The sequence below is a fragment of the Oryzias latipes genome, chromosome 5 (assembly GCF_053564925.1).
Source record: "Oryzias latipes strain Hd-rR chromosome 5, Olatipes_Hd-rR_3.1".
In the NCBI taxonomy this organism is placed as follows: domain Eukaryota; kingdom Metazoa; phylum Chordata; class Actinopteri; order Beloniformes; family Adrianichthyidae; genus Oryzias; species Oryzias latipes.
This window is the reverse complement of record NC_136241.1, coordinates 14,427,257-14,442,033: the sequence shown is the minus strand read 5'-3', so window position 1 is coordinate 14,442,033 and position 14,777 is coordinate 14,427,257. Positions and strand designations below refer to the sequence as shown.

The window sequence follows — 14,777 nt, the reverse complement described above, 5'->3', positions numbered from 1 at the left end:
AATCGCGGCAGTTTCATATTTCCATTACAATGAAACATTTTGTTTTGTGCAGATTTGCAATACGGCACGCCATTAAAATTGCTTTGTCATTGCATTTTATTCAGCTACTTGTGCATGACTTCTCCTTTTATGCTTGCATCTTTTCCCCTCTGTCCATAAATTGCTGTAAACATAACATGCTGTGATTTCACTTTAGACATACTTTTATAATTTTTTAAAGTGCATTCTGCAAAAGCAGGGATGGGAATTTTTGTGCTGCTGTGCAAAAAGAAATAAAAAAGTCATTTGAAGTTGGGCTTTTCTTTGTCTGTAATATTTTAGCTATTCTATTACTACATTATAATGCATAATATTTCATACCCTCTTTCTACCCTTGCATTTTAACTCAAATGTAACAGTAGCCAAGGCAATAATGATAGCACATAGTTAGGGTCTCATATGCCTTAGCTTCCTCCATAATTGCAGTCTTGAAACTGGAAATCTCCATTTGAATGTTCCTCAATATGAGAGAAACTCATTAATTGTAGACAATAAGGATTAAAGCTATGCAAAGCTTAACTGAAATGTGGGAGCTAAAAGTGAATGAGGTTTTCTGTTTGCCGTGGCAGAGACATCCCCATCAGCTCCTCCTTCTTGCAGTCAATTGTGAGGCTTTGTGTTCAAATGCAGATGTAGCTGGAATGTCCTTTTACACAGAACAGAAAACGTTCAGAGCATTTCATGTCCCATTTTAATGTCGATTTTGTGACCCTTTGTGTTTGTTTGTTTTTACTCTAAAATTTCAGAATTTATTTTTCACATTAGTACATATTAACAAATTAACTTTGTTTTATTGTGTAACATGAGAGTTGTGTCCCTGAAATGCAATGAAGTAATTTGACAACATGTTTGTAGCATACATGTCACAAGAGCATAGATCATGGTAAACAGGGGTTGTACTTCCACAAAGATAAATATCATCAGTACCCTGCAGTGTCCCAGAGGACAAAACATTTCTTATGCCCAGTTTTTCCTTTGGATCATTTGTCAAATTAAAGAAGTGGGGTGCTGCGGCAACATTGGCTGTAGAGTAAAATGGGTGAAAGATTAATCAGGGAAAACTCTTTTACTGTGACAGGAATTAATGTAGGAAGAGGTGGTGGCATGATGAATGGATTAATGAAAGGTGGACAAAAAGAGGACAAAAGCTGTGAAGGAAAAAAAAACATTACCAAGCCTACCCAGGGCAAACTAGTCAGCAAATCTCAGCGAGCGTCGCCATCTTCCCTCAGGAGCTATTCCTTCTTCATTCATTTACAGCTGTCAGCAGGAGCTCCAGCAGATAAACAACTGCAACTATACTGTCAGAGGCTGATGCCACTGCCAGAGCATCACTTAATGATTATAAAATGTACGATCAATTAAGCCACTCTTTATTGGCTGAAGGTACACAGTGTCTTCTTCTTTCTCTTTCGGCTTTTCCCATCAGGGGTCGCCACAGCGAATCATCCTTTTCCACCTCACTCTATCATGAACATCTTCTACCCTAACGTTAGCCAACTTCATGTCCTCTGTTAAGACATCCATATATCTCCTCTTTGGCCGTCCTCTTGCCCTCCTGCCAGGCAGCTCCATCTCCAACATCCTTCTACCAATATATCCACTATCCCTCCTCTGAAGATGTCCAAACCATCTCAGTCTGGCTTCTCTGACTTTGTCGCTAACACAGGCAACATGAGCCGTCCCTCTGATGTACTCGTTCCTTATCCTGTCTAACCTGGTAACTCCTAAGGAGAACCTCAACATCTTCATCTCTGCTACCTCCATCTCAGCCTCTTGTCTCTGTCTCACATTATCTCTTCACCTGCACAGAAAGGGAAAAAAACTTGTTCCTTTCTGTTTTTATATCATATTCTGTAGTTTATTTACACATAAAAATTCCATATAGTACATGTGTACAAATGAGATGTAATTTAGTATGGAAACCTGTTTGGGCTTATTAACAAAATCACACCAATTAAAAAAAAAAAGAATACAGAGAGGAAAACAAATGCAGCTCCAAAGAGTAAGGTAATGTACATGTGGCCTGGGTCATTTAATATATAAATTTATAAAATCTGTACATATTTCTAAATGTTTTAATGCATCCTGTTATACTTTTCATGTACTCACCAAATTTATTCAATAGTTTTGGACCACAATATCAGAAGAACTGAGACTGAATTTACGAATAAATTTAAGATGAAATGTAAAGCCTTGTGGGTCTGAAATTGTTTATTTTGAACAAAATGACATATACTTGTAAGGTGCTTTTATACCTTATTACAAGGGTTTCAAACTCATTTTCATCGAGGGCCACATCAGCATAGTGCCTGTCCTCGAAGGGCCAGATATAACTTATAGATGGAACTAAATGTAATGAAAGATAAACATAACTACTCCTTAATGTTAAATAACTTATTATTTATTTATTAAAACTTTTCAAAGTGACAATTACAGCTACATAGAAAACATATGGTTGCTTGTTACTAATATAATAGCATAAATCCTTGTAAACCTTGTGCTATCCTAGGCACTTTATTATTGAGAGTTGGGTCATCTAGACCCACTTCAATGATTTGTGATCTTCACTGGTGTCCATGGATTACATTAAATCTTTCCACCTTTATCCACCTTTGTCATTGTAAAGAGAACACGTCAATCCAAGGGTGGGGTCATCTAAGATAGCACAAGGGTTAAATTTGATTCTGTCAGGTTAGGTTATAAGGACAGTGTTTAAATCCTAATGTATAGTTGCCCAATCCGATATTTCAAGTCCAATCCCCCCTACATGAATAAATACACACCAATTTTTATTTTTTAAGAAATTAAAAACTTTTTTGCTTTCGCGGGCCACATAAAATGACATGGCTGGCCACATTTAGCCTTGAGTTTGACACATGTGCCTTTTTAGAAAGCCCAAAGAGCTTTACAGTCCCATTCTCCCATGCACACACACACTCACACACACACTGATGCCGGCTATGCTGCCGAACACTGGCCCAAGGACGCTTCAACACAAAGCTGGGCTGGGCGGGAACCATACCTGCGATCTTCCAATCAGAGATAGACGCCCAACAAAGTTATGACTGAAACTACGCAGAGATTTACTATGTATTATTTTGAGAGATGTTTAAATATTAAAGAAATCTGTTTATGTTGAAATATTTCAATAATCACTATAAACTAGCTTTTCAAAACCTTTGAAAATAATTCTAAAATAGACTTTTGTCATTATTTGGTAATTACACTTGGATCACCAGCTTTAAATAAAGGTAATGTTTTAACAATTTTTTAATCTGTAGGGACAATAATAGGATTCACTGTCAATCAAATAGGGCTGCACGGTGGCGCAGTGGTTAGCGCTCTTGCCACACAGCAAGAAGGCCCCCCGGTTCAAGTCCCGGCTGGGGGACATGAAAAACACAACATCAGAGGGGGACCTTTCTGTGTGGAGTTTGCATGTTCTCCCCGTGCATGCGTGGGTTTTCTCCGGGAACCCCGGCTTCCTCCCACCGTCCAAAAACATGCTACATAGGTTGATTGGCAACTCTAAATTGTCCATACGTGTGAGTGCGAGAGTGAATGGATGTGTGATTAAGGATATTCCACCCTGCGACAGACTGGCGACCAGTCCAGGGTATCCCTTGCCTACACCCAAGTGGCCGGGATAGGCTCCGGCAGCCCCGTGACCCCGAAAGGGAATAAACGGTTAAGAAGATGAATGTCAATCAAATATGTGTGTCAAGAGTTTTCTTATTGGATTCAGTACTTTCTGGATCAAAGAAGCATTCAGTCAATCGCAGCAGAACTTTTTTTTTTTTTTTTTAAACTTGTCCTGTCCAACAGCTAGGCAAACAGATGAGAGCTGAGGGCCTCTTGTGTTGGACATATTTTATTTTAACAAGAGGGGTTATTAATCTTCAGACAAACCAAAGGTATGTCTGAATAAACCCCTTTTGTAATTGAGGCCAAACTTTATTAATTTCAATCATGTTTGAAAATCTTTGGTGTTGGTTTACTGGTTGTTTATCATTACGGTACAGTTCAAATGTAGTACAAAAAGGGCGGGGCCTGTTCATACACACTCAAATATTATCAACACACCTGCTAGCTGCAAAAATGTCCACATGTCAACATGTACACAAAACAGATAGTGTTCACGAACGCATACCTATGCCTTTAAACCAACTAGTGTGAAATCTTTCATTCATTCAATCATGCAAACTGTTAGTGCAAAGGTGAGCTAACACCTGTGCTCAAGTGAGTGTTTATGTTCTTCTAAAATGGATGGTGGAATGTGAAAAGAAGGAGGAGGAGCGCCCAGCCACCCCCACACCCAGACCCCCGCTGCAGCAGCAGCGGCAGCCGGAATTCCCCCAACGCCACACGGGAACAGGCAGGGAAAAACCGCCCCCCTGACTACCGTCAGTTAGTTTACACTGACTCCGTTGCATTTCCAGTCCGTCTCCCCTCCCATCTGGCCCCCGGAGGGATGGTTTGTCCTGCCACTCCCATGTCAAGTAGTTTGGCCCATTCTCCTTGTTCATCCAAAGGTCAATCAATCAGGCCCTATGTCCTATCTTTCCTCACTGAGTTCTTGTAAAATGCATGTTTTGTATAATAAATGTTATTATTTTGCACTTCCAAAAGTAAAGTGACGTCCTTCATGGGGAAAATTGACGCCCGTGTTAACGTGTATCACTCAGCCACGTCGCCATAAATATAAAATAAAGGCTTTTTTCTGCAACTACAAAGGAAGTTTCTATTTTCAAACCCAGACCTGTTTCCATTTCTCAATTTTTTGCTGCAAAATTGACACGTCAACGGACTGGAAATAAAACTTCTGCATAAAGTTTGCATTGCAATGCAGAGGGATGGACGTGGAACGCAGACATGACGGAGGCAATGTGAACATTCTGAGTTATTAATGAACGCTCAATTTTTTTGAGTCAAAGCAACGCAACAGAGACACACTGTAAACGGAGCAGTGGAAATCTGCCTTCGCATGCACACCTAGGGACAATTTAGAAGAGATTAAATTTAAAAAACACACAAAAAAATCTTGTTTTTTTTTCTGGGGACTGAAAAAAAACAAGCACAAGCCACAAACATACTCAAACATTAGGGCAGGGACTTCATCTGGCTTTACCCATGAATACGTGTTTGTGAAAGAAAGAACACACACAACACAACTCTGACCTTGAAGATTTCTGTTGTTGTGTTCTTGGACAATCCACATTTTTGCTGCTCAGTCCTGTAAAAAAAAAAAAAAAAACACACACACACAAACACATACACACAAAAGCTTCAAGCCCACTTTTGTTGCACGGAAGCTGCCGACATTGTTCCTGTACAAATTACTTTAGTTGCCCTGACAGAACACAATACACTCACATTGTATACCTTCAACTCAAGATCTTATAATGTTATTCTTTGGATTGTGCAAAGGGAGCGAATGCTCCCAGATTGCAGTGATATTGTAAACGGCTGTTTTACTGAAGCATGTATTCAAAAGAGAGACTGAAGGTTTTTCCAGGAAATAAACTGATATGTGTGCATGTGCTATTACTCAGATAATGTAGGGGAAAAACAATATTACAATATAAAATTCTTATTAAATTTGATATTTTTGAACCCATGGGTAAAACAATACTTTCACCTTCAGAACAAAACATAAACAGCAAAATCAGTCATTTAGATTATGTTATGTTTCCTAGTCATTTAACAGCTTGTCATCTTCCTGCCCTGCAAAATTCATTGTGCATTGTGTGTTTTAATAAAACAGTTTCATTTTTTAGATTTTTATAGGTATACTTGGGTAACAATGATCAAATGTGGAGTTCTACCATCCTGAAAGTTTGTATTTAGTTTTACCGTACCAATAATATTCTACAAAAATGTGAGAGGTAGAGTTCCCTTGTTTATTGAGGGATTTAGGTTCTAAAAATGATCCACAATAGGTTAAATCCACAAAGTCGTTTTATTTGTTTTTAAAATAATTATACATTTTTTAAGGCTTTAGAACCTCTAAACTTCATGTAGTTTTTCTTTTTTTTTTCTGACAGACATGAGCATTTTTACATGTTTCTCTTTTGTTTAAACATTCAGTGATCCAACCTTTGTAGAAAAATTAGTGGAGCACTGTAGAATGAAAACAAACATCAGTGCAATTGAAGATTTATGTAGATTAGGCCAACTGAACGTATTCTGTACAAGAGACAAGGCATGGAGGCGATTGATTGACAAGGTCGACAGCCAATCAGGATGAAGAACACATGCATGGTCAAATGACAGTATAGTAGGAACGAACCTGATGAAAATAACTAATAAAATTGTGTGTTATGTATTGTCCTCAATGGTCATTTTGAACTAAGAAATGTTAACAGTAGGACACAAGGATAAGGTTTTATTCACTTGATTTCTAAAAAATGAGCAATGCATCAGTGTCATGATTGGGATTGGGTTTCATGCAGCAGGGGGTATTTTTCACTATTTCTAAGTCATTGATCTTTGAATAGTACTTTTCAAGTACCGGTATATAAAAAAAAAAAAAAAGACAGCACTGCCACAAAAGATAAAGGAATGCTGATACTGAATACTGATTTTTTTAGCTAAGATACCAAAAAAAAAAAGCTTTACTTTAAATGCAATTTAAATTTTAAATAACATACAATGGGGAAAATAAGTATTGAACACTTCAACATTTCTCTCAAAAACCACATTTCTAATCGAGCTATTGACATGAAATTTTCACCAGATGTCGGCATCAATCCAAGTAATGCACACATAGAAAGAAATCCAAACATTTATGTCCATAAATGAAGTTATGTGTAATAAAGTGAAATGGCACAGGGAATAAGTATTGAACACATGAAGAAAAGGATGGGTAAAAAGGTCTGGCAAGCCAAGGAAGCAGCTGGAGTTTGTCAGTATTCAGAAGGTTAAACTGCCCCCTATTAGTGCAAAGTAATATCAGCTGGTATAGTCCTGATTGATGCCTTTTAAAAAGGTTTCTCACCAGCAAGGTGTTAGACAAGAAGCATTGCATGATGGGTAAAAGCAAAGAGCAGTCCAAAGACCTACGCAACCTTATTGTTGCAAAACACACTGAAGGCATTGGTTACAGGCGCATTTCTAAACTTCTGAAAGTTCCAGTGAGTACCATTGGGGCCATCATCCGGAAGTGGAAAGAACACGGCATTACCATAAACCTGCCACGGCCAGGTGCTCCTCGCAAGATTTCAGACAGGAGTCAGAACAATCATCAGAAGGGTTCTCCAACAGCCCAGGACCACTCGTGGAGAGCTTCAGAAAGACCTGGAATCAGCAGGTACCATTGTTTCAAAGAAAACAATAAGTAATGCACTCAACCGCCATGGCCTCCATGCACGCACACCACGCAAGACTCCATTTTTGAAGAAGAAGCATGTTGAAGCTCGTTTGGAGTTTGCGACAAAACATTTGGATAAACCCATGACATTCTGGGAGAAGATACTCTGGTCAGATGAGACCAAAATTGAACTCTTCGGATGTCATAAGACACAACATGTTTGGAGGAAAAATGGCACCCCACATCACCCCCAAAACACCATACCAACAGTCAAGTTTGGAGGTGGGAGCATCATGGCGTGGGGCTGTTTTTCAGCATGTGGTACTGGAAGACTTCATATCATTGAAGGAATAATGACTGGAGAAAAGTATCGAGACATTCTTGATCAGAATCTGCTGTCATCTGCCAGGCTGCTGAAGATGAAAAGAGGGTGGATCTTTCAGCAAGACAACGATCCCAAGCACACAGCCAAGGTAACACTCAACTGGTTGAAGAAAAAGAAAATCAAGCTGCTAGAATGGCCCAGTCAATCACCAGACTTGAATCCAATTGAAAATCTTTGGAAAGAACTGGAGATCCGGGTTCACAGAAGAGACCCCCGGAACCTTGAAGATTTGAAGGCAGTTTGTGTGGATGAATGGGCCAAAATCACACCTGAGCAATGTATTCGACTGGTTTCTCCATACAGGAGGCGTCTTGAGGCTGTACTTACCAACAAAGGTTTTTGCTCTAAGTATTAAATACATTTCAGTAAGCGTGTTCAATACTTATTCCCTGTGCCATTTCACTTTATTACACATAACTTAATTTATGGAAATAAATGTTTAGATTTCTTTCTATGTGTGCATCACTTGGGTTGATGTCGACATCTGGTGAAAATTTCATGTCAATAGCTCGATTAGAAATATGCTTTTTGAGAGAAATGTTGACGTGTTCAATACTTATTTTCCCCGCTGTATATGCTGAAAAACAACTGTAGTACTTAATTTCATGGGAAGGTGGTACAATTGCAGCCTATTTTTCTGATGCGAAGACTAGCAGTTTTTAAGAATATGGTGTGTTCTCAGTGTGATTCGGCAGTAAATATGTGCTAGTAAAATCACTGTCCCAACTGGTACACAATAAGGGGATGTACAGTAATCCTAAATAACCCCACCCTTACATTGACGTGTTCTCCCTACCATGACAAAGGTGGATAAAGGTGGAAAGATTTCATGTAATCCATGGACACCAGTGAAGATCACAAATCATTGAAGAAAAAAGGTTCGGAGCACTGTCTAGTGGGTCTACATGACCCAACTCCCAATGTTAAAATTCCTAGGATAGCACAAGTGTTACAAACACTGAAGAAATAGCAGGACATGGTAAAAATGGATATAAAGAATCTATTTAATTTTTTATCAAATGATCTCATCTGCACATCTACGTTGTTCTTTTTTTTTTTTTTTTTTTTGAATTTTTGTTACTTTTATTTTAGAAAATGTCCTTTAAAGTGTGGCGTTTCAAGTCACATTTTTTGTTTAAAATACAGAAAATACAGACAGTAGAACATGGATACAGAAGAAAAAAAAAAATTCCAAGACAGAAAATAAAGCTAACAAGCCTTTCTGACTGCTCTAGTTTTCTCTCTTTATAATGGAACTGAAGGCAAAGGAAGGAGGGCAGAAAAATGCTTCAGGAACAGAAGGGGAGGAGTTAAAAGGAAATTGGGGCGGGGACAAAATGGTAAAAGTTAGTTGAAGGAAACTATGGTTGCTTTATGGTTCATGTTTTAAATTATTCTTTATAAAGTCTAATTTAAGATTTAATCTCTTCTTTTTTTTCTTTTCTTTTTTTATTTCATGGTATTTTGATCTTCAGGATCCAGGGCCCTCAGCGCTCCTCCTTGTGGTCTCAGACTGAGGACAAGGAATGCTGACTTTGTCTGGCAGTGGGAACAGAACCGCCCGCGTCGCCTTCTCTGGCCGACCCACGCTGCCAACTCAAGATGATAAAGTGGAGTCCTTCTGTGTTTGCTGTGCTTGTGAACGTTGCATGGACTTCTGACTTTCCAGGTCTCTAAAATGTTTCTCAACTATTTTGCGTACATGACTTAAAGCGCTTCCCTCTTTGCCTTTGCAGTTCTCGACCTGGTAAGGCGGTGAGATAATGACATCGTCCATCACAATAATGTTCTTCTCCTGCCATTTACAGTCTTTGATGGTTTTATGAATAGTCTGGAATAGCTGTTGGCCCTCCACAGAAACCCCAGCACTGATTGCATAGGCTTGGGACAGCTTGTCCTCCTTTTCTGTCCGTGCTCGATTGGCAAGCTTGCTAACATTCAGTGATGCTAGTGGAGGAGGAGTCTCAGTGCGGTCATTAATTATGTCCACTTCAGAAACGTAGGCTAAGTTGATCAGGATGACGTCGTGCAGGTTTGGCTTGCCACTGGAGGAAGCACATTTCAAAGTTAACATCTTGGACTGGTAATCAAATGCGACAACTTCTCCTTGCAGACGTTGGCCTAGGCAGGTGAGGCAAGAGACATGGCTCCCGACACTAAAATACTCCCCCGGTCCAGGAGCCGCCATCTTCTCCGCCAGGAAACCGGAGCGCCTGCTGTACGTAAAGCAGCGTGATGTCGTCCATCTACGTTGTTCTTAAAAAATGGGCAACATAATCTCCTTCACTAAGACATCCAATCTCTCTTCATGATCTTGCTGGACTCTCAGCAAGATGTCATAAAAAAATCTTCTCCGTAAGATAGTTATCTTGTCAGGATCAACTGCCTTTTCCACTCATTGTTTTTAAGCCTTCCTCGAGTTATCCTTCCTGATCTCTGATGTTTCCTGCTCCACAACAGTCACCTAATTCACTCTGTGCCATCTAACAATTTCCTCGTTCATCATATCTTCGATGTCTTGTTTCAACTTCCGGTCACACGTGGAACCAGTCAACACATGAAGAGATAAAAAACAAGACTCATAGCGCTTATTGTGTATCTTTTGTAATGTTCTACTGTGGTCTGTCTTATTGATCACAATTTTTCTTTTCAATTTGGTTTTGCGGTGTTTTTTACATTTTGTTGTTTTACCTCCCAAGACTGGGGGCCACAAATGAATATTACACAGTTGAAGAACATGTTCCAGAAACAACTCAGTGATCACAGACTGCAAATCAACACAGATTTATGTTACCAGAGTCTATAGTACCTTTCAACTCTGTAAACTAGGTTTACTTAACTACGCAAGCCCACAAAAGCAGTCAAACAAATCGTATTTGAAGTTCACGGACACTGTACGGATTATCTGTTGAAGGAACACCCCCAAAGAGTTATTTTTAAAATGATATGTGTTTCTATGACACGGTTTATTAAAAAAAAATTCTTAAAGAAACATTGATTTTAGGGATGAAGTAAATATTGTTAGTACTGACAAAAACCCTACAATAACTGGATCAGGAGAAAAAAATGGCCTCTCAATTATTCAACACACCACACAAGAACAGGAAATGCAATTGCCATTGCAAGCTTCTCTTTAAAATGCATTTTTACCCCTACATGCTTTACTTAGGAAGAAGAAGATGAAGAAGATGCTGGGCAGTTCCATGAAGAAGTGACACAAACAGCTTCATGCCTTCAGGGCAAATGCACCCCCTATACTGCCTTGCTTTCAAACTTTTTTTTTTAATCCCAGGGTAACCATGAAACAAGTAGGACATTTAGAATAATTTCAGATGAAGCTACATGCATTTCAGTGTGCATAAAATAACAGGTGTTTAACATGTAGAATATCTATAATGGACGAAAAATAAATGAAAATTAACAAATAAAATAAAAAATAGAATGTGTTTCATTTCTGCTAACAAAAAAAACATAGCATCCCTTTGTAATTTGTGACTGCTGGTAGTAGAAATTCTTTTACAACAGAAAAATACATTGCATGCTGTCCAGTTGTGCAAAGAAATGTTGAAAGACAGGGCTCCAACAAAACTTCAAAAGACTAACCCAGTGAGAATGTCAGAAGGTTCGGAGAACACGATGTTTTACTTCTGACTGACATGCAATACAACACTCATGGAAAGAGCATAAGGACCAACCTCTGCATTCATGTCTTGTGAAAATAATACATCTGCATTCAACCCCAGGTATGGATTTAAAAACCATTGTCAGCCGGTGTTTAGATGCAATTATTTTACCCACTAGAAAAGCATGACATGATAATGGTAATTAGTTATGGTTGAAAGATAGTTTTTCTTTCTTGCAAAGGAATTGGAGGGTACTTTGGGATTTTGTGCATTTATTATTGCTTCAAGTAAAGTTTTGAAGAAAATTGTAAGCTAAAAGGCTGGTGGAGAATGAAGGGGAAATGTAAAACAAAACATCAGAGAGTCTTAAAATGACAATGATTCCAAAAGAGATCATTTTAAGCAGTACAACATATGTGCTGAAATTCTTAGAGTAACAAGGAACCATACACTCACAGGCTACTTTATTGGGCTCACCTGTCCAACTACTCATTTATGCAAATTTCTTATTAGCCAATCACATAGCAGCAACTCAATGCATTTAGTCAATATGTAGTCATGGTCTAGAATCTGCTGCAGTTAAACGGAGCATCACAATGGGGAAGATAGGTGATTAAAGTGACTTTGAACATGGCATGGTTGTTGGTGCCAGACAGGCTGGTCTGAGTTACTCACAAACTGCTGATCTACTGGGATTTTCACCCACAACCATCTCAAGGGTTTACAGAGAATGGTCTAAAAAAGAGAAAATATTCAGTGAGTGGCAGTTCTGTGGGCGAAAATGCCTTGTTGATGCCAGAAGTCAGAGGAGAAAAGCCAGACTGGGTTCAGCTGATAGAAAGGCAGTAACTCTAATAACCACTGGTTACAACAGAGGTTTGGAGAAGAGCATCTCTGAACGCACAACACGTCCAACTATGAGGAAGATGGGCTATAGCAACAGAGGACCACAGCGGGTGCAACTACTGCTAAGAACAGGAAACTGAGACTAAAATTCACACAAGATCAATAGAATGACAATAGAAGATTGGAAACGTGTTGCCTTGTCTGATGAGTCTTCTTTTCTGCTGCAATATTTGGATGGTGCTGTCAGAATTTGGCATCAACAACAAGAAATCATGGATTCATTCGGGCTTGTGGTTCAGGCTGGTGGTGGTGGCATAAAGGTGTGGGGGATATTTTCATGGCACACTTTGGGCCCCTTGGTACCAATTGATAAAATACAGGGTTGTGTCAGGAAGGGCATTTGACCTAAAACTCTCTGCCAAACCACCTGTGCAAATCAGTGAAAGCTGATTCGTTGTGGCAACCCCTGAACGGATATGCCGAAAGATGAACAAAACAGTTAAAAAGAGGAGGGTATTTCCTTTCCTTTTGTTAGCAGCTGTCAGTGCAGTTTGGAAACCTTGAGTTTATGTCAAGCACTAAGTACTCTGGAATGTGGGAGGGGCTGACAGCAGCACTCATTGCTTGATGCAGAGTAAAATCAAAAGGTTCTTAACTTCAATTAAGAAGAAAAAAAAGTTAGTTATTGTATTGTTGGGTTTCCTTTTTAAATTGGCGTTGCAATAAATTTCTAAAAACAAAACAACATGTTGGATGACGCAGATTTGGTTTGTTCTTTATTTTGAGTAGGGATGGGTACCGAGCCCCAGGGCAACATTCTTCAAGACCGCAATATCGGTAAGATCTGACCGCAACGGTTCTGCTATCGGTACTGGAGAAGTCGCATTTTTTTGTGTCCCACAAAATATAAACGTTATCTGCCATAGTTAACTCACCAAGTCAGTCAATTTTCCATTAATTAATGATGATATTAATTTTGCTATTCTCGCTGAAGAAGATAGGTCTGTCTGGCTATTTGTGTACAAGGGGGGCAGGGATGTTGTTCAAACAGCACGCGGGGTGCGCACACGGGAACACCACCAAGGATGTACGATGGCGGAAAGAGCTACACGGTCCAAAATCCGGCACTTTCCTCCCTGAGCAGCAGGCTCTCTGTGGTTTAGTAAAATAACTATCATGTTCTCAGATTGTCGTGGTGCCTTTAACACCGTCAGGAAGAGCAATAGAGAGCAGCGTGAACCCTGCTGGACTTTTTTACATAAAAGATTCAAATTTGAATCGGAACCATGCATATTCTGTTCATCTGAAACTGAAACGTTGGAACATCTCTTTTACAGTTGCAACCAGGTTAAAATATTTTGGTCTGATATTCACAATTGGTTGTCATTTAAAGTTTTAAATATTCCCTTTTTTCCTTATGTGATGTTCTTTTCTATTTTCAAAATCTGGACCCAGGAATTTCTGATGTCATTAATGTTGCTGTTATTTTATGCAAACATTTCATTCATTTATGTAAATGGGAAAACACATGCCCTTTGTTTAGTATTTTTTTGAATTATTTTTCTGATTATTATAAGTGCCTTAAATGCATTCCTAACAAAAACAAGAAAACTACAGTAATTTATCAAAATATATCAAAAGTATTGTTATTTTGGATTGTTTTTGCCTTTCCCTTGCCTATTATTTTGATCTTATTTCGTTTTTTTCTATATGTGCATTTATAGCGTTTGGTCACTTGGTTTGTATATGAGCATCTATAAAAAAAACAAAAAAAACAAAGAGGTATACACATTATTAAAAATATTACTGTTTTTTGTTTTGTCGGTCTTAAGGCCCGTACACACCGGGACGAATATTCGCCAGGCGTTATTCGCCAGCGTTTTTCGCCGCGTTTTTTGTGTTCACACCCAGGCGATTTTCGCTGACGATGAGCCGAGCTAACATGCAATTTCATTCCCTGACATTAGATGGCGCTTAATGTAAACAGACATACTCCTGTACACAAGGTGGCGCTGCGCAACTTTACGCTTCTTAAAGTTGCTTTTCACTCAGAAAAAGAGAGACAGTATTTACGCGCTTGTCAGAATCAAACAAAGAAAACATGGATATGTCAAGCACCAGTAGCACCAGTTCCAGCGATGAAGAAATTATTGTTTTGTTGAATGCTGAAAGACGCCGGAAAAGACGCCGATTTTGGGTACATCCCATAATTACGAGAAGAGAAGAACATGGGGAGTTTTATCGACTGATACAAGAGCTGAAAATGTATCATGAGCGTTTTCGGGGATATTTTAGAATGTCCATCAGTGAGTTCGAAAATTTACTTCAACAACTGGCTCCCTCGCTGACGAAAGAACAGACACACTACCGTAAAACAATCGACCCAGAACAGCGTTTGGCCGTGTGTTTACGGTGAGTTCGTTTACATTGTTATTCAATTCAATGAATGTTGTAAACATATGTGAAGCGTTGTTAAAAACTAGTATTTGTCTATTTCTGTTTCAGTTTTCTAAGCACTGGGGACTCGTACCGCACTATTGCGTCCAGCTTTCGACTTGGTGTGTCAACTGTG

The 14,777-nt window shown here is 39.0% G+C and overlaps 1 protein-coding gene across 1 annotated transcript; it reads right to left on the bottom strand.

Annotated features, from left to right (window-relative positions):
• Positions 1 to 8,778: 8,778 nt before the first annotated feature.
• LOC101168777 (protein LSM12 homolog A) lies at positions 8,779 to 9,973 on the bottom strand. Its single transcript, XM_004068707.5, has one exon. It carries the CDS (start codon positions 9,922 to 9,924, stop codon positions 9,334 to 9,336), a length of 591 nt encoding a protein of 196 aa, XP_004068755.1. The 5' UTR covers positions 9,925 to 9,973; the 3' UTR covers positions 8,779 to 9,333.
• Positions 9,974 to 14,777: the final 4,804 nt, after the last annotated feature.

Excerpts from the sequence above, each read along its gene's own strand:
- LOC101168777 (XM_004068707.5), bottom strand. The coding sequence starts at position 9,924 with ATGGCGGCTCCTGGACCGGGGGAGTATTTTAGTGTCGGGAGCCATGTC.